This window comes from Quercus suber, unplaced genomic scaffold (genome assembly GCF_002906115.3).
Source record: "Quercus suber isolate HL8 unplaced genomic scaffold, Cork oak 2.0 scaffold_391, whole genome shotgun sequence".
Lineage (NCBI taxonomy): Eukaryota > Viridiplantae > Streptophyta > Magnoliopsida > Fagales > Fagaceae > Quercus > Quercus suber.
Window position 1 is genome coordinate 140,763 of NW_027069843.1, and position 24,648 is coordinate 165,410.

The window sequence follows — 24,648 nt, forward strand, 5'->3', positions numbered from 1 at the left end:
CTTAGTACAGTTTGTGTTTTCATTTTCTTTTTTGGATAAGTTCAGCTTGTGTTTTCATTATCTTTTTTAGATCTGTACTCATCAATCTTGTTTGGCTTACATATACAATGTTGACTAACATATGACAATAGCTTAAGAATCCTATCTATGTTCTCAATTCATTCAAAAATTGATAATTTTATTTAATTCTTTATCATATTATGTTGTTAAACTTAAGAATATAGAATTGGATTTGTGCAAAATTGCTTGGTTTTTAGGTGTTTCCCTTTTTAATGGCAGGTATTACCTTGAGACCTTGAGGCATGCAAGAATGTGGACTTTTGATGTATTTGGTTGTAGTATATTGGACTTTTGATGTATGTACGTGGTACCCGTTTACATAATTTTTTTGTTTTGGTATAAATATTTTGTAATATATGGTTCTTGTGCATGATTGTGGTTTTTTTTTTTTTTTTTTTTTTTTTTTTAAATAAAAATAAAAATCTTATTTTGGGCCAGGAGACCCTTAAATAACCTTATTTATCAATGGTTGTACTTTTAAATCTTTTAAGCCTTGTTTATTTATAATTTTTTCAAGAGTCGGCAATCCTCAATAAAAGATAGAACACTTGTTTTGAGGGCCACAAAGGTTGTCGAAATTTCATTTTTGATGGTATAAGTTTCAAAGGTTATCAAGAGTCAGTTAGATTCTCAAAATAATTTTTCTCAAGGTTTTTTTTTTATACATTTTTCAAGGATTTTGCTTCGATAGGCCCATGCTATATCGATAACCATTTGTACTGCATCTTCCTCTTTTATGTTCTATTTTGCTTTAGTTGCTAAATTCCTCCATCGGTCAACAATGCATGACCCTTGAAAAAAGCCAACTTTGTTGTAGTAAGAATGCCTTAAGGACACATATTAAAGTTATTTAATATTTTTATATATTTTTCAAAAGATAAAGTTAAAATTTGCACAATCATTCTTCTCTTTTCTTTTTTAATCCAAAATCATTCAAAAATGCACACACGACAACAATAAATTTGGGTATGTATGTTAATGAATTATTGATAAGTGTATTTTGTTTTTCAAAAAATTGTGCATTACAACTGATAATTGAGTATTTATTATCCATTAAAATTCCCTAAGGACATGTGTTAAAGTATATTTAATGTTATATTAATTAAATAATATTTTTATACTTTTTTTAAAAATATAAAGTTAAACTTGACACAAACATTCAAAAAAGCTCACACAATCACAAGACAAGAAATTTGGGCGTGTATGTCAATGAAGTATTGATAGTGTATGTTTTTAAAAGAAATGCTAACGGATGCTCTTATGGGCAATGGTTAACAATCCATTTAAAAAAACTTTTTATGGGAAAAGAAAAAAAAAACAATTAATATTTTGATAGCTTTTTCAATTTTCCATAAAAGTGGTGTTAAAACTTTTTTTAAAATGAATTGTTAACCATTGCCCTAAGGGCACCCATTAGCATGATCCATTTTTTTAAGAATCAGGCTTAAATCCAGTGTTCAATAATACTGGACTCGTTGAGATGATAACATATATCCACTTTTGGACACGTGTCACCATCTGATCGGTAGTGCACGAGACCTAAACCAAGTCTTTTTTTTAATAAAAAAATGTGTCTTACATTTCATAATTAAGCATTTACTATTTCTTAACATGTGTCCTTAGGACACTCATACAGTTCTATTTGGCTCAAAGCTTTTAGCATTTTGTTTGACATCTTCCCAAGAAACTAACAAAACTAACTTTTTAAAAATTAAATAACCTAAATCTAATCTTTTTATTTAAGTGATTATAGAAGATTGATGACAAAACCACTAGTGTGTTTTTTTACCATTAGAATATAATAGAAATCAATGGTCTAAAACCATTGAATTTGATAATGCCCAAGATCATTAGTTAGTTTAAAAAAATATTAATCAAATTTTAGTAGGATTATTTATTTCATTTCGTTACTATACCACAGATCGTCATCTTTAGTCTTTAGAGTTAACCGACATTAGTTGGCATGGATTACATTATTAATTACTAGATTAGTCCCACAAAATAAATCAACAATATCAATATATATATATATATATATAAGCAGAGACCTAATGTGAGAATGCATGAGATCCTGCCACGTGACACTCTAATATTGCATTTAGCTTTTTTTTACCTTTCTTGATTAAGTTTTTTTACTGTTACCCAATAAATCATAGTAACTTATTTTTACTATTATATAAATTTAGCATTTTTGACATCTTTTTATTAAGTTTTTTTTTTTTTTACTGTTACTCAATAGATCATAGTAACTTCTTTTTACTATTATATAAAATATGGGTTGTTCTTGACAATTAGGTCAAATAGACCAAAAGTTATTCACTATAAATTAAAAGTAGACCAAACCTTATGAAAAACTTAAGTCCAGTTCTTACCTTATATATTATGACCCAAGTTTGACCCTTCCCATGTGTAAATCAAAGCAAAAACTCTTACCCTCTTACAAACTCTCTTTTTCCTCCCCCACGTATAGATAATACTTCTACAAAATCTCATTCTCATGAAATCATGTCTTCATTTTCCCTCAATTTCAATTCAATATGCTTTTGTCTACTAATAATGTTCTATGCAATTTATGTGGGCAAATTTTCTGTCATTGACCAGTGCAACAAAAATATATAAAAATTTTGAGATCCCTGAGGTTGTTGAAATAATTGACAAGTACATATTTCTAAAATTTATAATAACAAAAATGTCTACTAAATAGCATATGCTATCTCACAAAATGCCATTAACTTAATATTTAAAAAAAAAAAAAATCAATGATAGGAATGGTAAAAAACATGATCCTATACAAGAAATACCAAAAATACATGCAAAACAATTTTCATATGAGGATTTATCTTTAAATAATACGAAGACAATAGTAAAGATAAAATGTATTGAATGAGATCCTACGTAACAGGTTTGTTAATCATTTCAAATTATACTCATCATTTACATAAAAATAATAATAATAATACATCATATTATTTACATTAAAAAAATAATAAATATTAATTTCAAAGTTCATTGCAAGATATGAACTATTAGGGTATTGCAATATAAGTAACATTGATACAACAATGGGTTGGTGTTATATTTTGTGCGTACTTTGTGAAAGGAATGTCAAACCACAAGCATGATCATTTTGGTGTGCAAAATGTGAAACAAAAATAAATCTTTCTATCCCAAAGTTAGAGGCATTCACATTAACTACATACTCTCCAAATATTTATAATATATTTATCTCACTATAACTACTGTATATATACAATTGCAAACTACTTCAGATACGATTTTCAAATTGAAGTTTTTGATGCAACTAGCAAAACAAATTTTGTGATATTTGATCGAGATGCTGAGAAAATCCTAAATAAATCTACAAGAGATCTTGCTAAAAAATAAACTGAGGTACAACTTATTTAAATTATTATAAAAATATTGATATTGGAGAAGGAATCCCAAGTGATTTGAAAAGAAAATTAGGAAAAAAATGGATTCTCTACTTCATTTGAATGAATTCATTCTAAAGGATTGTTTTGAAAATTACATAGTTGCTAAGATTTTTTATGCACCTTCAAATGATAAAAAAGTATGGAAGAAAAAAAAAATACACAATTCAATATGCTATATTAATTCTTTTAGCTATACTATTCCAAAGTTAACAAAAATAAAAAATAAAAAAAATTTACAAAAAACTGTCACGTTATTGAAATTTAATATAAATGCAAATACCTATGAAAAATCTTAGCGACAAAGTCCAAATTTTGTAAGATCCAATCAAGAATCTCTCGGTGCCAATTCATTAGTGATTAACACAAATGATGCAACAAAATGAAAAAATGATAAAAGCTCAAAAATTGAACAAATATGGATGGACTAAACTTCAAACATTGAAGATGGAGAAACTGATGATAATGACAAGCATCACCATACCGCAATAACAAAGCATTAAAGAAATAATAAATAAATAAATAAAGATTTCGTAATGAAGTTTTTTATTACATCACAAAATAATAATCAATATATAGAATGAATTAATATGCTTTTATCAACTTTTATTATACAATATTACTCCAAGTTGTTTTAATTATTGCTCATTACTTGAACAAAATAATTATAATAGACTAGTCTCATCACATGCACTTTGCGCGTGCAATGAGGTTTTTTTTTTTAGCCAAAAAAAAAAAAAAATAAATATGCTATAATATATATATATATATATATATATAATATTTTCCAAAAACAAATTTACATAAAACATTATAACATTATTCGTGCATCGCACAGAAAATTTACTAATTATAGTGAACAGAACCGCTAAAGCCTAGCTAAAACGATCCCACTGGTTTTTTTCCAAGATTTCGCTAAAACATTCTATTTGTTCCAAACTAAGAAATGTCTTTTTCTTTTAAAGAGCATACTATTGGTGAAGAATGAGGTTCTTTTTTCTCTACCCTTATGCATAAATTTCCTCATTATTATACTATGCATAATTCGCACCTACATTACTGTATTCAATCCTAATAAAATCTCAAAGAATTAATGTTCATTTGAAAAGTTCGAAGCACGTACACCAAAAGACAACTAGGAAAGCTAATATAATAAGAACTTTTTTTTTGGTTGTTGAGAAGAATATAATAAGAATCATTCAATCAATTACTTTACTCTCATGCTAGGTGAAGTTAATAAACTTGCCCATTGTTTAGCTATGCATTCTTTTAAGGGAAATTATTGAGTACTTCAAGAGTATCATAAATGCTTACTCCTTTTTCTCATATAATTGTGGGTTCCACTAATTAAATTCATGGTAAGATCCACAATTCATGTAAAAGGGAGGAGTACGCATTTATGATACTTCCGGAATATTCAATAATTTTCCTTCTTTTAATATCTTAGATTGTGCTGTTTAGATAAAAAAAAAAATGTTCCATTCATTTTTTATTTTGTACTTTAGGTTGATATATAACCGTTTCTTTTTAGAGAAATGATATGTCCACAATAATTTTACAACAAATCTTAAATGGTAAGTTGTTATTGTTAGATTAAAAGAGTAATCTAAGTGCTAAATTCAAATTTGAACCAATAACAACTAACCACTTATGATTTGTTATGAAAATGTTGTGAACATAACACTTCTCTTCTTCTTAATAAAGTCTTCAAGTTTTTTTCTTAAAAAAAAAAAGGAAAGTTAGTGAGACAAAATTCATGTTCATATAATTTCTTGAACTTCTTAAATAAACTTTCATATTGGGTACATGTAGATTTATTAAACAGTAATTTTTTATTTGAATCGATAACAACAAAATACAACTATATAGGCAATCAAGTTGGACAAAATGCCAGTTTTTATTGAGTCCAAATCTTCTGTCCCACTTTTCCTGCTCCACTCTATACTCCACCAATAAATACTTACCACGTGTTCACCTAATTAATTAAATATTATCATTATTGACTTATTAATCTTACAGTTATTAATTAATAGTATCATGTGGCAAGTATTTATTGGTGGAGTATAGAGTGGAGCAGAAAAAGTGGGACAGAAGATTTGGACTCGTTTTTATTGAGTCCAAATCCTCTGTCTCATCAATTGTGCTCCACTTCATGCTCCATCAATAAAATTTGGACAACTAACTTTTTTCATTAAATGAGATATCTCATTAAATGAGACAATTAGTCTATCTTATTAAAGTCAGAGTTATCTTATTTAATGAGACATGCTAGTTGTCCAAATTTTATTGGTGGAATATAAAGTGAAGCACAATTGATGAGACAGAAGATTTGGACTCATTTTTATTGGGCTTCCAAGTGTTCAAGGTCAACGTTTCTTATATATGGTAGTTATGCTGTAGTATTCCAACTTGTCGGTTTTTTGGAGTCAAAGTCAATGGATCTTCAATAATTTACTTATTTAATTGTACAAATAGGTGAGCATCTTCAATGCAAAGCATCCATGCATTATTAACGTATTGAAAAAGAAAATTACATGCATGCCATACGATGTGAGATTCGGACGATGTTGTTAGATAAACTTAAGCAATTTAAAAGTGAAAAAGAACAGATAGAGAAAGAAAGGTCTAAGCTATGGTTGGAATCTTATATTATTTAACTGAATAGTAGGTGGCTTTGGAAAATAAAATAAATGCTAGTATTAGTTTAAAGGGGACTTATAAGTCCTTGACATGGACTTCGGAGGTTAAGTTCTGACGTGAACTTCTTAATATTATTATAATTTTTTTTTTCTGTTTTAGGTATGTCTACTGAGATTTAAGTAATTCTTAATTCGTAATTTTTATAACCCTAGAAGAGGAGAAGGGAGAGAGATACAAAATTACAAACATCTTGAAATTTGTGATGAAAGAGTGATAATTGGTGATGGGAAGCCATGCATGCTCATGTTTTAATAGGTCCAGAGTTCTGACACCACCACACGCTGGGCTGCAAGCGTAATTTTGAAGTTACAACACATCGTGGCCTGCATTGGAAACAATCATCTGGTTGCTCAAATTTGGTCCAGCATATATATATATATATATTGGCTTTCCTAGTGAACATTTAGCTCAAAATGGCAATTTTATATGGCTTCTAGACAGCCCTTTTCAATCATTGTCTTATTGGGCTAATAATAATCTGATTTGGTGAGATTCTTTTGTGGGTGATTAGAGACTAACATAGCAATTCAATTCAGCCACGAGTTGAGAGAAGAGAAAACAGATCAGTTTCCACCCATGGTTCAAAAAACAATTGCTCATGATTGGAAGCAGTGTTTCTATGAAGTTAGAAAAGGTCATATAAGGGTGGAAATATTTATGTTGCTAATGTTGGTTGGTGAGCAAGAATTAATTGAAAGATATTACCCTATGGATTGAAGCCTTTTAGGATCAAGTAGTTGGAGCATATATTCATAATAACTTCATTAAGTCAATCATTCAACTTATGTTCAATTACTTTGACATTATTTTGCAGCATTGCTGAACATCACATGCTAAATCACCTCATGATATTGTAATTAATATGTTGGACATAAGCCACCTTCCTATCCCCACTATTTACTAACTACATTAAAAAAAATGTTGGACACAAGTATTTGTCGTAAGTGACAGTGATAACTTTTTAGTAAATATTGGGTTTTAGTGCGTTGGCAATATCGACCATGAAGAACGTTTATTGAATCGTTTGAATGCTACACTTCCAATCCACATTGCAGTTTCCAATCTAAGCCACAAGCAGCAAAAAATACTAATAATAAAGGAAAAAAAAAGTGAGTAAAGCAAATCAATAAAAGAAACGAATGTAGAAGAATATAATTGGGTAAACTCGTATGGCAAGCATAATGACCAAACAAAAAGTTACAAAATGGTCAGCTGCTCAATCTAAAGGGGAATAGCTTTTAACGAAGAGAGTACTGAATTAAAAAAAAAAAAAAAAAAAATTAAGACAGCTTTGGGAAATCTTGATGTATAGGTGGGGTTGAAATGTGAAGGCGTGCACCAACCTTGCTGATGATTGAGTAGAAGAGCATGTCTAATAAAAGCACAACAAACAAACCCATCCTTTATTCACCTTTTGCCTATATGAGTGCCATGCATGTAAAGTAAAAAAATTAAGTTTTGAGTTGTCTTAATCTTTGTCTTTTCAATGCTTTATGTAACCCTTCGTCTCTTCCTTTCATACACATACACAAATGGAAACACAAACTGAAGTGGGCAACTCATGCAAAGTAGAAATGTTAGGGAAAACAGAAACATAATTGTAAGTTTGTAACTGGAAACATTGTCATCCTAATACGTCTCATTATCATTCAAGTGATCAGGGTTGGCAGTATAGCCAAATACTGAAAAAAAAAAAGTAGGAGCTCCCTTTAGTTTGAAAGTCTTCTCAAGCAAATAGTTTCCATGTAAAAAAGACACAATATAATTAATGTCATTCAAATAATAAAGGCAAAAATAAAAGATTTTATGTGGTACATAATGATTAACAATATAAAGAAAATATAGAGAAGTAGCTGTCCTGTCATGGTGGGGTTTTGACATAGTGTTAAGAGGCAGGTGTGCTTATATTCTCAGTCAAATGACATGATCATTTCTCAAGGAAAATGTGACAGAAAGGAAAAAGAAAATACTATGTGTATGAGAGAAAGAGAGGAGAGAGAGAGAGGGATAAACCCTTCCCCACATTGGGGCCACATTGGATAATCACGCTCCAACACCTTATTATCACCAATCCATGTTAGAGGAATCATGAAAGCTGACAAACACGATACACCTACACAAACCCCTTTCTTCTTCTACTCTGAATAAATAAAACAAAGACATTAATTAAGACTTTCCATCTATTATAAAGCCCCCCCTTCACCCCCATCTTGCTCTTCAATTAATCCAACTCTCTCTCTCTCTCTCTCACAGAGAAGATGGCCAACTTAGCCACCTCACTTCTTGTGCTATGGTTAAGCTTAATATCTTATGCTTACAATGTGCATGCTACGCGCATGGCACACTGGCCTAGAGGAAGCTCAACCAGGTTCTATGATTTCAAGGTTACTTACTAATCCCTATATAAGCATTGGAATGTCATATTTTTAACCTCTATTTTTCATTCTTTTTTTTCCTCTATATATTCGAGCATGCATGCATGTCTATTAATGAAGTTTTTATTTAATGGCATATAGATACAAACTACAAAAATTACAAAACTGTGCAACACCAAGGAACTAGTCACAGTCAACGGAATATTTCCAGGCCCTGTAATTTATGCCCAAGAAGATGACAGAATAATTGTCAAAATTACCAATGAGACACCATACAACACCACAATCCACTGGTACGTTAACCCTATTAATGTACTTATTTCTTTGATCGGTCATAAGATTTCTCGTATTAAATATATATTAACTTCATTATTCAATTAAGGCATGGAGTCAGGCAGAGACTATCATGCTGGTTCGATGGGCCTTCGTACATCACACAGTGTCCAATTCAGTCTGGCCAAACTTTTACGTACGAGTTCACATTGGTGAATCAAAAGGGCACCTTTTTCTGGCATGCTCATGTTTCTTGGCTCCGGGCCACACTTTATGGAGCCTTCGTGGTATATCCAAAGCCCGGGGTCCCTTACCCATTTAAGTACCCATATCAAGAGCATATTCTACTCCTAGGTACGTATATTAGTATATACATTAATGATTATCATTTATATTTTGATGCATACTCATTGTACACACACTGCTACATGAATTAAAATAGTGTTTTCAAAACACAATTTTATAAAAAGTATATGCGAAGTGTGCAATAACGAGTGTATGACAAGATTTTTCCTTATAAATCATGTTTCTTAGACTTTTATCATTTAAAATGAAAATTGCTTCTACTTATTATGTTGCATGTTGGATGAATTGGGAATATGGCAGGGGAGTACTATAATAAAGATGTGGTACAACTTGAACGCGCCACTGTAGCAAGCGGTGGAAATCCTCCAATAACAGATGCTTATACAATTAATGGTCACCCAGGCCCCAACTACAATTGCTCCAACAACGGTAATAAAAAGTTATTGGAGTAATTTATATTGGTTAATTATGACTAACTTGTGAAAACCCACTTCATCTAATCATTTTCTTTTGAAAACTGCTAGTAAAAATAATTAAATTGGTTATATTAGTCAAACAAGATGTTCCAATTAATCAGATGCTTGAGATTTTCCTGATTCACATATCACAAACAATTAAGCAATTTCACTGATTAATTAGTATTCGATTTCTTCCATGTATAGAGATTCTGTATTATCTTATAAAGCAACCACTAACTAATCATAATGACTTTTTTTCTTTGGGGACAAACATAATGGTGTCAAACTGTCAATCTATTACATTATCTAACACAATAATCAATCAATCTATTAATTTGGATTTTAGCCAATGAGTCTAACGTTTGAAAATTTTCACAATTTTTTTCATATAATGATTAGATTACATATAGTGATAGAAAGATACTACAACCACAATATTTTTATAACATTTTCACAACAAATTTAAGGTGCTAGTTGTTATTAGTTCAAATTTGAACCTAACACTAAGATTACTCTTTTGCCCCCCAACAATAACAACCAATAACAACCTAACACTTAAGATTTGTTGTAAAAATATTGTGAACATATCATTTCTTATTGTGATATATATAACAATGATTTCAATAGTGTAATTATATAAAAGTAATATTATTTTAATCAAAATTTATCATGTTAGTCATTATTAAAGAGTAATTATATAAAAGTAATATTATTCTAATCAAAATTTATCATGTTAGTCATTATTAAAGTGTAATTATATAAAAGTAATATAATTCTAATCACAATTTATCATGTCAAAAATTATTAAAAAAGGTTGTGAAAATTTTGTGTTTATAACATTATTTTCGTGCTGGCTAATTATCTACTAATCCTATAATCATAATTTTTTTTTTCCTTATGTAATATGCTGATTATTTCAGATGTGTACAAGATCGATGTCGTTCCTGGGAAGACATATTTGTTAAGGCTGATTAACGCAGGCTTAAACTCTGAGAACTTTTTTGCCATTGCTAATCACAAATTAACCATCGTGGAAGCCGATGCTGAGTACACAAAGCCATTCACCACAGAACGTGTGATGCTTGGACCAGGCCAGACCATTAATGTCCTTGTCACCGCTAATCAGCCCATAGGAAAATACTCCATGGCCATGGGACCCTACAGTTCTGCCAAGGGTGCTGCTTTCCAAAATATATCAGCCATTGCCCACTTCCAATACATAGGTGCTGTAACTAATAGCGTATCATTACCTGCTCAATTACCAAGTTTTAGTGACAATCTTGCTGTTAAGACAGTCATGGATGGACTAAAAAGCCTAAACACTGTTAATGTTCCGAAAGAGATTGATGCAAACCTTTTCATCACCATCGGATTGAATGTCCAAAAATGTCAGTCTAAGACACCCAATCAAAATTGCCAAGGCCTTAATAATGGGGTTATGGCGGCATCTATGAACAACATTAGTTTTATAAAACCACAAATTTCGCTTTTGGAAGCTTACTACAAAAAGATTAATGGTTCTTTCACTGAGGATTTTCCTGGGGTACCCCTTAAGTTCTATGACTTTGTCAATGGTGCACCTAATAATATTCCTAATGACACACAGGCTTTGAATGGGACTAGGGTCAAGGTCCTTGAATATGGCACTAGGGTGCAACTCATCTTGCAGGACACTGGGACAGTCACCACTGAGAATCACCCAATTCATCTTCATGGCTATAGCTTCTATGTTGTGGGGTATGGCACTGGGAACTATAATCCACAAACTGCGAATTTCAACTTGGTTGATCCACCTTACATGAACACTATTGGAGTTCCTGCTGGTGGATGGGCTGCTATTCGGTTCCTCGCTGACAATCCAGGTATTTCTCTTTCAAGTAATGTTAAGGATATAACATTTTTTCATCTTTTGTTACAATTAGATTTACGTCACATTCACTTGGGTCAACCACTTGTATCATTTTTATTATGCACTACTTACAGTTAATTATGTCAATAGTTAAGAAAATTTTTGGTTATTGCTTATGTAAGTTATTACTTCAATTTTTATTGCAGGGGTTTGGTTTATGCACTGTCACTTAGACATACATCAAACATGGGGATTAGGCACGTCTTTCATTGTCAAGAACGGGGAGGGGGTACTGGAAACACTTCCTCACCCTCCAGCAGACCTGCCGCGGTGTTAGGGTACTGTTGGATAGATGAGAACTCTAATTATAATGAACTGTTGTGAATTGTGATAGTACTATCCATTATCCAAGCAAGGAATTTTTTAGGACAATTGTGTAATATGTGGGGTTGTTTCATTTCTTTTGAACCATGTAATTGTGATTCTAAAAATGCAAAGGGTTGGATGAATAAAACTGCAAGTTTCTTTGTTGTTTGTTTGGACGTTGTTTTATATATGTTAGGTAGTAACTAGCTAGCTGTCCATCACATATTAGGTAGTGAAGTCAACTTCCTCTTTTGGTTCAGCGAACTAGTCCATCAAGATTCAAAAAGGTTATGACTTTTTCCTTTGTTATGCCAAATAAGGTTATGGCAGTTGAGGAAACCCATTTAAAATATATATTGGACTACCTACCTTCAATTAGTGCTGATTAGTGTGGTAAATACACACATTCACACGTTCATTCGGCTGGAATATTTGGACTCTCCACAAAATGTTTATAAAATGGGGCCTATATTGTAGGAAAGCACCTCTAGATAGCACTCTCACCTTAATATTGATTATGAAAATATTATGACTATAGAAAGATTTTCAAGAAATAAACAATAAGAACGAAGCAAACCTAAAATCAGAAAATAAATAAATACACACAAACTAAAGAACGCAAGAATTTACGTGGTTCAGCTTTTGGCCTAGATCCATGACAACGACGAAAAAAATTCCACTAATCAAATATGGAGATATACAAGTTGGTGTATCAGTATTCTCACAATAACCAAATCTCCAATATACCCAATAGCTCTCTCAAAAAAACAAAGAATAGAGAAAACCTTGCACCCTACTCTAAACTAGAGAACTCTCACAAATACGTAGCAAATAAACTCTCTATTTCACTCTACAATTGCTGCAAAACATATATCCTATTTATACTAAGGTAAGTCGACTAGGTAATGGTTTGAAAGCAATCCATAACAAGAGTCCTGATAGGACTCGGCCACTTATTAGTGGACCAAAAACCAAGCCACATGTGACAAATCTCCACCTTGGCTTGATTTTGGTCAAGCCCCATAAATGAAACTTCTCCGCCGCCAAACCAAAGCCCCCAAGGGCTATCACAAACTACAAAGACCCTTGGGAAGTGTGTCTTTGATAGTAAGATTCTTTGATTAGAATCTTCCCTCTTGTTGAACAAAAATTATATCTTGTACCCGGCACATGTGTCGGGTACACCATATACTAGCTCCTTATTGAAAGGATTTCACTGTCTTTGCTTCCTAAAAAATAAGAATTATAGATACAAGGAGAGTTTGCTCTAAATAATTAAATCTATTATCAGGTCAAGTTACTAATTAGTTTCTTTTTGAAGTAGCTAGAATTCAAATTCAAGACCCTTATTCAGAGAAAATAAATTTTACTAATTAAACTAACTAAAACCCCTCCTCAGATTTATGATAATCTTCTAAGATTAATCCATAACTACCTCCCAACCCCACCCCACTATCATTTTATCATTCGAAGCAAGACCTAGACTTGAGCTTGTTGGATTCATAGTCCACAGAGCTCAACAAACATAATTTCTTTTTGATTCAACATGGGTTGTATAAAATGAGAATGAATATAACATAAGAACACTAGACATAATCAGATTTATATTGTGGAGAGGATGATATTTTTTTATTTTATTTTTTTATAATTTTGAAAGTAGGTCATTTATAAGTATCCTAATACACTCAATTTTATTTATTTATTTTTTGAGAGGGTGGGTGGGGGGATAAGTAAATTGATTATATAGACAGATCATATGAAGGAGTAGAAACATAATAATTTAATGAGTCTAGATAATGGGTGCCTTTAGAGCATTTGTGAATGAAATATTTTAAGAAAATTTAGATATTATATTATGAAAATGACAAAACTTGGGTACAGTACATTAGGTGCTGTTCCTTAGGTTTTCCTTTTAAGATTCAGCCATGTAGCTACTTAATTTAAAAATACAATTTCATCCTATGAGAAAAAATTTACATGGCAGAATCTTAACATGAGACCCTAAAGAATAACATTTAAGTATTGTACCTAAATCTTGCTCTTATGAGAAATATAAAAAGTGGTAAAAAAAAATAATCAGTTATTTTTTTACCCATAAAAAAATTATAAACATGGTTCATAAACCAAAATCCTTAAGATATCGTTAACTTTTTCCTAATCTAATAATTCTAGAATACCTCTCTCCAAAGCTTCTCCCCTAACTCGTTGGGATTCTATAAAGCTTCTACTCTAACTCATTGGGATTCTATTAACAGTGAAAGATACTCAATTCAAAGCCTTATTCCATAACAGAAATAACTTGGTAACCGCAAGGAAATAAATGCCTAGGTAACATTATGCTTAGACTTCATTTGGATGAATTTAATTTTTACTTTAAAAAAATGTACAATTTTTTTAAAGTATCACATTTAAATATATATACATATATATATATATTGAGGAACCACTTTTTTAAGTTATTGCTGTACTTTTATTCAACAAACAAATAAGCTGATGAAAAAAAACTTGGCCAAAATGCAAAACACCCTTTAAAAATTTGGTATGTTAAAACACCCTCTAAAGTTTTAACTTTTAATGCTTTTGTATAATTCCTTAAAGTTTTTATATCCACCAAATTGACCCTTGTAACTAACTTTGTTAGCTCCTATGGATAGAAAAATGACGTAGCAATGACGTGACTACATAAAGAAAACTAACTAACTAATTCGCATTACTAATCATGTGAATTTTGATTAGTAATGCGAATTAGTTTGTCCCATGGATCAATTTGCCAAATATAAAAACCTCAGGAAGTTATAAGGAAAAATTGAATCATAAGAGATGTTTTTGCAACTAAGCCAAACCTCATGTGAGTGTTTTTGCATTTAGGCCAAATAAATTCATCAAAACTTACACTAGAATTACTATAATCAATAAACGTTAAAAATAACTATAGAAAGGTGAAGGAAGAAGAAAGTATCTCATGAGACAGTCTCATGAAACCTATGTTTTAATAACATGTGGGTCGTACATGAGATCATACAAGAATTTTCCTTACTGGAAGACAAATAGAACAAACTAGCTTTTTACAACTAATCTGTAGCATGCCCGAAAGTCAAGGGAAGTACAAAGAAGCTGGTGTTAATGACTAAGATCCTTTGAAAGGTGGCTACTGGTTAGCACCCACCTATATATGGTTGGGACTTGGGGGTCAAATACTCTTTCATTTGATACATGAAGAGGGGATAGAAGTGCAAGATTGATTCTGCGTACCTTTAAAAAGAAATTCTAGCTCACAGTGGTTGTCCAATAGCAACAAGCCATGCATGGTAAGGTTCCACCGAGCATGATCTTTCGCCATTTGTGTCATCTGATCTCCCACCACAAGATAATCTTCTGGATAAAGCACTGGCCTAGGGATTCGTTCAAATATCCAAGCCAAGAAATTTAGTGGAATGTCAAACCCCTCAATTCATTTTGATACATGTACCACAGGATCACACTTTAATCTCAAACTCGAGAGATGTCGGTAATTGAAACAAAAGAAGTAATCGTATTATATGTAGTGAAGCAGAAACCCAAATTAAAAAATATTACTTCATCAAAAAAACATTAAAATACTACTAAAGCACTGGTAGTACTAGAATGATAGTACAATAAAACATTAAAATACTACTAAAGCACTGGTAGTACTAGAATGATAGTACAATAAACTTGGGGAGTTCAGTACTTACAATAAACATGGGAGTACAATACCTACCAGATTCCTGAAGAACTTAAAAGCACAATTATAAAGTAATGAACTAATAGCTGACACCGTTTGTAATTTAGTAGGAGTACTTGTATTGTTCCACGTGATACTTGGTAGGAGTTAAGAAGTTCGAGTATTCTTGAACGAATGTATTATGCCTACAATGATAACCCTATCAAGACTCGAGTTGTACATGTAATATTATTTTTTATTATCATATAGTGTAGACTAAGACTTATATATTTTTAATTCAGCCAAAAAACAAAGTGATAAACTAATATTACACAAGGATTCTTTCAGCAGCATCAGAGACAATCAAAAAAGAAAAAAACACAGTTTTTAGTCGCGAATCTTCCCTCTAATCATATATAGCATTGTTAATTTGTCATTGGGCTTAGGGAAAGCCCTTGGAAATATTGTTCAAAGAAACAAGTGCAGCTAACAGCCCAACATATCATACTATTCATAGCATTGAAAGTAAATCCAACAACCCAGCTTTCCTCGGATAGCAATGCTGGTACAACCACCCCTCAAAACAACCTAGATTTTCAGTACATAATAAGTAACGTACAGAAATCAATGATAAATAGAACCAGTCATTTTCTTCCGTTGAAAGCAGGTGACGCGCATTTTTATCCCTTCCATTGAGAAGCCTCTTGCTCAAATGAGTATTCCGCAAACACAGTTGGGAAAGATTGGACTTTCCACAAGAATTTCCATATCAGTTCCTTTTACAATGTTGGATTGGGATGCTCATTTAGGCAAGATGCATTGCATGGAAAGGCTAGTGGACATCCACAACATCAAATCAAAGATTTCACATCAGAGATGTATGTATAACTCTTTACCTGTTTCAGTACTAGTCACTCATTACTCATAAATTGTATTGCCTAATCTACACATGATTAAAAATTAGGAGGAAAAGTCACGTCCATTCAAATAGGTCTCCTCCACGCAAGTTCCTTTCAAATGTTGGAATGGGATGTCATTTAGGCAAAAGATGCTTTGCATTGAAGGCTAGTAGACATCTAAAACATCAAAATAAAGGCTTCACATAAATGAGGTATGTAAAACTCTTTTAACTGTTTCAGTACTAGTCATGAATTGTAATGCCTGCTCTAGACATAACCAAAGAATTAAAAGTCATACATCTACACAAATATATCTCCCTTTTATTTTTAGAAGAAAAAGAAAATCAATTTGTACAACGCACTGGGGAGAGATCATGAAAAGAATCTCTCTATAATCAATTTGATAAATGACTTCTTAATTGGCAACTTAAAGCAGATATTATGGGTTGATAATCTCTGAAGTCCAGCACTTCTCTCCATTAACATTCAGTCCAGATGCGAATTTTACCCTTAGATTGCTCTTCAAATTCAAGTAATCAACCTGGGGATAAGTGGATATCATAAAATTAAGAATTGGAAACAACTAGATCATAAAATGCATACAAGACTAGAGAAGCTACTAAACCTGATCTGGATCTAGAACCAGCAGACAAAATGCCACAACTGGACCTGTGGAAGGATCTAAGAAATCTTGGTGTGGCTGTTCAGTTAGACAGGGAAGACCTGGACTAGGCCCTGAATACTGCAGTCTTGATTTCAGAGAACTAGCAAACCAAGATATCTGTCTTTGCTGCATAAGGAATTAAAACGTATAAGGAAATGTAAGCATTAAAGATAGGTCAAAGCTTGAATGATAAAACATTTATAATGTAGAGCACTAGATGTGAGTACCCCAGCCTGAGACCAATTGTAAAAATTAACCACCAAATGAAGCAAGCAATTGGTCTCCCGAAGTATCAACATCCTCAAACGTACGTCTATAATGCTCCCTCCATTTACACTACATCAAGCACAGCTAAATTCCAATTGTCTGACAAGTGTTTCCCCAACCAATTCCTCCAACCAAAAAGAAGATCTAGTACCATTCTTGGTAGGAACCAAGAAACCCCAAACCAAACTACAAGTTCGATTGTAATGTCCTCCTAAAACTTTAAATTTGAGCCATCAACCCCCTAGTTTATTAGAATAGTTGCAATATTCCATAGGTGAAATTATCAACCCCATAAATAATTAGATTAGTTGCGATATTCCATCACGATTAAAATTTCACCAATCCCATTATAACCTTGAAAATACTTATTACATGATTTTAAAAAAATAAATAAATAAATAAATTTGGGAAAATATTGAGGGAAACAAGGTTAATTATTATCATTTGCATTTGTTTGGTGACAATATGCAAGTGAAGCATTTTTCTCTTCACATTTTTTTCCTAATAATTTTTACCCCTTTTAATTTATTATTATCCTTTTGATAATTCAATAGTTACAACAGGAGAGAAGATTTGAGCCATAAACGTCTCTATTGAAGGTTCCAGTTAGGTTACAAAACCCTTGGCCTTCTAATTTTATATTATGACAAGATACACACGTAAATTTGATAGTTAAGCATAACTAAAATTTGGAAAAACTTTAAAAGTAGTGAGGCATTGCAACTAACCCAACAGTTTGATTGCTCACATTTAAAGTTTAATGAACTGCTATTAACTTGGTGCAAACACCGAATATGCCCATTGACCAGATTAATGTTGATTGATTCTAATGGACCTGATTGATCGTAATTAATGCTGGTTGATGCTAAAAATTTTAGAATCTTTTTTCTTTTTTCGTATTATATGTAATTAGTTACAAGTTGTCTCATTTTCTTACTTGGTTATGAAGTTATTTCCCTTGCTTCCTTGATGTAACTTGGGAATCCTATTTATAGGCCTTAGAATTCTCTACTATAGATAACGTGATCATTAATTAATATATTTTGGTTGGGAATTTCCTTCCAATGCTTGGTGCAAACTTCAAACAACCCTTAGTGCTAAAGCCGGGCCTTCTATTTTTGTCTCTCTAGTTAATCCTAGGTATAGACTCTTAGGTTTCTCTCTCTTATTTTATTTTCCCTGCAAATACAACAACAACATGGGTTTAGTCCTTCCGATGTGGCACATTGCTAGCAGGGAATGCCCCAGTGAGCATCTATATTGGATCCATTCCTAATTAAGTGACTAAATTTTATGTTGGTCATCAGCCTATTGCAACTCTCTCCCTTTTTCCGGACTTGGTATCAGTTATGAACAAAACATATGACACCAAGCATAGACATAGACAAAGTTCTATTTTCCCTAGAAATATCTTTGAGAATTTTGTGCGACATCATGACCTCATAGTTTGGGTGGAAAATTGCAATTTACCCAAAGGGAATCAAATGTTATCGTCGATTTAAATTCATGTTCTTAAAGTGCATGTGGGCAAGTTTTGTGTAGCCAAAATCTGAGGTTAAGGTAGCATTTTAAACCAATGTTGGTAAAAGCGTTGGCACACTTAAGCACAAAGGCTTCCCAGAGCCTAGGTGCAAAGTGCAAGCGTGCACATTATTGAAGTGAAACTCACATTCTTCAAAAAATAATTTGATAAATTTGAAAATAATTATTAATGGACAATACAATAATAAAGTGATCAAAAAATCATATCAATTGAAATAAGAGAGTTTATATAATTCATATAACATTTATATATAAGCCCCTCCTACAATTTTACCACAAAAATTGTAAGTCAAGTCTTTTTTCTTTTTCTTTTTTGGATCAGCTAGATAGAGTACTTCCATCAATACCCTTTCTTGAATATCCAATAGACATAATGCATTATGACTAATTGACTACTTACTAATATTAGAGAATAATTAGTAAATAATGTATAAGTTTATAAGAATTAGTCTGTAAGATCAATGGTGGACTGTGGAGTGATTGCGGTCCCAAATGGGTCTTATAGAAGTGTATAGCAACGCACATAACATTTAATTTTATACACCAAATCAATGGTTTATATAAAAGGTGCTTTGAGCTTTTTGAAAAAGCACAAAGAAGAATGCCTTTTTGAATGCGCCTCACTTTAGAGGTGAAAAGCACTGGAGCTTTGGCACTTCACACTTTGCGCTTAAGCTCGCTTTTACAAATACTAATTTTAAACAAGTTTCAATATTTCAAACTTTAGATGGACTTCTATTATTGTGATATTTTAGGAAAAAAAAATCCTTGCTTAAGGATGATGATGCGCCTAAATCAATTACCTAATGAAATCACATGGTTTAATTTATCTAGCTTGGGCACACATTGTGAAAAACTTTCTCCATAAAACGAAAATTGAAATATCTAAAAAGATCCTCCTAATACAGTGGATCCAACTTGAGGATTGAGTGAGTGAAAATTACTAGAAAACTAAGCAGCCTAGAAAATGGTTGTCTAAGTACTACAACTGTCACAACTTAAGGAAGCGCTAGTCACATCTATGTTATACTTGAAAAAGACTAGGCAAGCTACAATTAGGACTCCTCATAATCGCTTATATAGCCAAGTTCAGCTTTGTACACCCCCAATGTAGGACTCAACCAATGCCCATGCACTCATATTCGATTCAATACCAATCCAGATGTCCAAAGGGTATGGCTTCCAACATTCTACCTCTGATCATTTTGTCTTTGTATGCCACTCTTCTGCTGGCATGATTGTCTTGATTGTTCATGTGGATGATGTCATCATTTATGAATGTGACTCCATCAGTACTACTGATTTGAAATGATATTTGGGTAAGCTATTCCATACAAAAAATTGGGGTGCTCTTCACTATTTCCTTTCAAATAAAGTTGCTAGTTCTTTTTAGGGTATCTCTCTCCCTCTCTCTCACAAAAGTAATATGTACCCTCTCTCTCACAAAAGTAATATGTACTTGATCTTTTCCCAAGCTGGGATTTAGGAGCTCATCCTATTGATACTCCTATGCACTATTGATGAAGAACGTAAGTGGCAGTCCACTTTGAAGACCTATAAGAGGCGAAAATCTGGTTCTAATGCTCAAGCCTTAATTTGGGATGTTTCAGAAGACGGGACACTCTCATGGGACCTTGCTTAGTCTTATTTTATTGTTTAGTTGCTGATGGATCAGTTTTAATTAAGTTCTATTAGAATAAGGGCAATTTGGTAATTTCTAGAAATCTGGAATGGGCTGTCCTTGGCCAAAGGCCCAAGTCTTATTTTATGTTTATGTATTATTAAGTATTTTATTTAATTTTTATTAGTATTCCTATTCATTCTAGGAATAGGTTATGTAGAGTCCAAGTCCTACTAGGAAAAGGATAGCTATAGCAATATTTTGATTAATAAAATTCAGCAGCTTATTTTAAGCTTTGTTTGTGTGATGCAAACTTCTCCGAGGTGTGATTTTAGGAAGACCTAGGTGTGATTGCCTAGTGTTCTATTTATGTTATTTTCTGTTTATTCCCTGTTTCGGCCCCAAACAGCCGTCAACATTCATACTTTTCTAATCTAAACTCTTAAACAATAATCTTTATTCAAGAATTCATCAAGACACCTAGTATAGTGCTGAACTTTCTTAATGGTCCTGCATCAACTATACTATTAAACTTGATGACAAGCACAGTGAACTGTTTGCGGATGTTGGTTGATATCGACACTTGATTAGGAAGCTGATTTATCCAATCATTACTCATCTTGACATTACTTGTGCATTGGTGGTGTTGGTTACTACATGCATGCTTCTCATCAACCTTATTTTGAAACAGTTTGTCGTATCTTGCATTATTTGAAAGGAGCTCCTGTTATCTGTTATCTGTTCCAGTGAAGGAATTTATGATTTTTATGTTGCTGTTTGGTTTAGAATCTACGTGGTTCAAAGATTAGAAGCCAACTAGGCCAGTAGTTGTTTTGATGGGCTGGCTACCTCCTATTATACCTTTGTTGGCTGTAATCTTGTTACTTGGCACTGTAAAGAGCAAAACGCTGTTGCTCCCTCTAGTGTTGAAGCTTCAATTTATATATATATATATATATATATAAACCCTCTAGTGTTGAAGCTAAGTACGGAGTTATGGCTCATGCTACTTCTGAAATGTTATGGGTTCGTTCTCTCTTTCAAGATATTGGTGGTGGTGTTGCTACTTCTATGGAGATGTACCATGATATTAGGCCACTATCTTCATTGCTAACAATCTAGTTTTCTATGAGCACACCAAACATGTTGAAATTTAGTATGATTTGAGATTTATTGACGAGGAAACAAATTTTCATCCCCCACAGTTGCTCAAATGATCAACTTGGTAATATCCTAATTAACTCATTAGCTCATGCCTCCTTCCAACGATTGTCTTCCAGCTTGGTTGTGTGGTTGTTTTATAATTGGTTTGTTATTCTTCTATTAGCTTCAGGGTCTTTTTGTAACAATCAGATCACTCTAATTTAAATATATGCTATGGTGAAGGGACAACAATTAAGCCCTAAACCCATTCTCTAACCTTTCTCCTCTTTCAATCTTCCTACTTCATCTAATCCTAACTTCCAAAGTTTACAATTCATATAGAGACCTCTACAACGGTGAAGATGGGATATTTTGCTAGACTTTCTGATGATGAAATGAAAGTTAATGAATTTGGCCAGTGCTTATGGCGGAGAAGAATTTGCCGAGATGTGACTAGGACAATCATGGGCTTATGGTGCTGGTTTTGTTTGTAACAATGTGGTTAAGCACAACTTGGAATCGCATTTGTGACTATGGTGGTGGCTGTGGTGTGTTTGAGTGGAGGCAAGGTAAGGTGAGGTGACGGTATGTTGATAGAGGTGTTGTAGGGTTCAAATCATTTAAAATTCTCAATTAGCTTATTCAAAAAAAATAAAAAATAAAAAATAAAACTTTCCAGAAATTTAAAGCTCTTCATTTTTTTCAGTCCCTTTTCTTCTAAAATGGGGAAATGATACTTTCTTCAACTTTTATGTAAAGTTTAATTTGCCAAACTAGGGGTTAAAAATTTAAACTTTACGTACCTTAGGCCAAGCATGTTAATATTACTCCAGCCATTATAAAAAACTTGCATATATCATGGACTCGGGGAAAAAGCCCTAATAGAACTCATTCTTCCTCAAATTTCTATCCAAAACCATCCCAATCCACCACCCACAGCCACTATTCTTCTTCTAATTTCCACACATCACCACCCAAGATCACCATAAAACCCCATCATTTGAAACACCAAACCTATCATAAAAGCCCACAACCCCCAAACCTTTATCCTCCTCCACTGTCTTTATCAACACCAAAGCATAACAAGCAAAGCTTTTGTACCAAACATCATTCTACAACCTCTAGTAACTAAACAGAACCTCAATCGCTATCCACACCAGTCACTTATATCATGAAGGCCAGACCCAGCCACCATCATCTCCACTTTTAGTTTTACTACCATGGCCTCTCAAGGATCATCACTAAAGGTTGTGCAGTGTATGTAATCAATTTACTGTTGGATAAAAATTAGAACTTGACATTGGATATTTGCAAATCAACTATTACTTTAGTAGCCTTTCTGCTCTCTCAAGATATAACAACACAGGCTATCTGTCCTGTCTTACATCAACAGTTTGCATAAAACGTTATGAAAATTGCAAATCTTTATATGCATCACAAAACCAAGCTTTTACACAACAATAATATAGTTAAACAAGACATGCAAATTTCCAGGTCACTGACATGTCATTATGAATTTTGTTAATATCAAAATGAGGCTTCACTTATTATGAACCAAATGGTTTTTCCTTTTAAAAATTTAACAAGCCATTATTATTGGCATGTGCCATCAAATACATACACTTACAGGAGCATATTTCTAAACCCATAGATTTTTCTTGTAGCTAGGATGAATTCCATATCTCTATACTATCAAGGAATTTTCAAAATGAGGCATTTACAATGAGGTTGAAATCACAAATAAGGCCAAGTCTTACCTGAAGCTTCTTGGGATCAGTAGTTGATGCATCAATGATATCAATTTTCCCATTGATCCGGAATTGCTCCCAAGAGTCGGTAAAATACCAACATATCTAAAAATCAAATTTCAAGTTTAGGCTAGACCTAAGAACACAAAATTACCAAACTGGGAGACAAGCTTCAGCAATCAATGGTGGGAATGCAGTATTGTAGTACAGCTAAATTATAGTAAAATATATTTTTTGACATAATTTTTGGATTATACCTTAGAGAATAATTACCTCAGCAAATGGGCAATGCTTAAGATCCTCTATCTGCATAGTAAGCCAAAAAAATTAAACCTCAACAAGCAGATTCTCAATTAATACAAACCACAATACTCAACATAGCCCACTAAAAACGCCATGGAAAAGCAAATGGGCAGTGAACAATAACTTCAATTAGCATAGTTTTAAGCCAAAATCCAAGCCCATCAGCTCAATCTTCAATAAAATACAAAACCCAGATCATAATTACATCTAAAACCAGGAAAAACAAAATCCCCATGTGAATTAAAACACAAATTTGAAGTCTTTAAAAAGAATTAAAGTGTCTAAATAAGGAAAACAAAAGGAACCTTGTGAGTTCGGGAATCAGTGTTGATTTGGATCTGGTCAGTGTTCTCTTGAAATCCTCTGAAAACCACAGTGCGGTTGGAAGGTCTCCCATTTGATCCAATCGTAGCCTGAAAACAACAACAACAACAAAAACAACCATTACAGACGATGTTTTCAAAGAAAGAAAGAAAGAGAAAAAGAAAAGATGTGGGAAAAATGAAGGCACAAGTTGAAAATAGGAAGAGTGCTTGAGGTGGGAATTGGAGTCCAATGCGCTGAGAAGAAGCTGCTTCCATGGCCCCATTGTTACAGTTCCCATGCCTATTCACGTATTTTCCTTCGTCTTTTTGGCCTTTTGCAATCTATCTTCCATTTTTTACGTTTTTGCTACTTATTTGATTTCATAAAACGCTGTTTCTAAGGACGCTTTTTGTCGTATGTTTGGAGAGACGGTGTTCTAACTAGCGATTTAACGCCCCTTTTTTTTTTATTGGATAAAAAAAAGTTTGGCTTCAAATGTTTTGGAGCTATCTTCCAACTTACGGTGTAAAGGCTTCGATGTAATGGTAACTTTACAAATATAAGTAATTGTAGAGTGTGGAGGGTAAAAGTCAAGGTTCAAGTCTGTAAAAATAAGCTTCACACATATATGCTTAAATTAGGTTAAAGTAGAATT

General features: G+C 32.6%; 2 protein-coding genes and 1 long non-coding RNA gene across 3 annotated transcripts; 2 read left to right on the plus strand and 1 right to left on the minus strand.

Annotated features, from left to right (window-relative positions):
• Positions 1-8,370: 8,370 nt before the first annotated feature.
• LOC112035512 (laccase-6) lies at positions 8,371-11,990 on the plus strand. Its single transcript, XM_024068338.2, has 6 exons — positions 8,371-8,575; positions 8,708-8,859; positions 8,949-9,193; positions 9,446-9,574; positions 10,524-11,465; positions 11,659-11,990. The coding sequence occupies exons 1-6, from the start codon at positions 8,450-8,452 to the stop codon at positions 11,787-11,789; spliced, it is 1,725 nt and encodes a 574-aa protein (XP_023924106.2). The 5' UTR covers positions 8,371-8,449; the 3' UTR covers positions 11,790-11,990.
• Positions 11,991-16,030: 4,040 nt separating this feature from the next.
• LOC136062207 (uncharacterized) lies at positions 16,031-17,471 on the plus strand. Its single transcript, XR_010624012.1, has 2 exons — positions 16,031-16,378; positions 16,465-17,471. It is a non-coding gene; the product is annotated as an uncharacterized LOC136062207 (long non-coding RNA).
• Positions 16,576-24,348, minus strand: LOC112035509 (pyridoxine/pyridoxamine 5'-phosphate oxidase 2). Its single transcript, XM_024068333.2, has 6 exons — positions 24,199-24,348; positions 23,993-24,100; positions 23,658-23,690; positions 23,394-23,489; positions 17,025-17,189; positions 16,576-16,940 (listed from the first exon to the last, which is right to left on the minus strand). Exons 1-6 carry the CDS (start codon positions 24,289-24,291, stop codon positions 16,839-16,841), a joined length of 597 nt encoding a protein of 198 aa, XP_023924101.1. The 5' UTR covers positions 24,292-24,348; the 3' UTR covers positions 16,576-16,838.
• Positions 24,349-24,648: the final 300 nt, after the last annotated feature.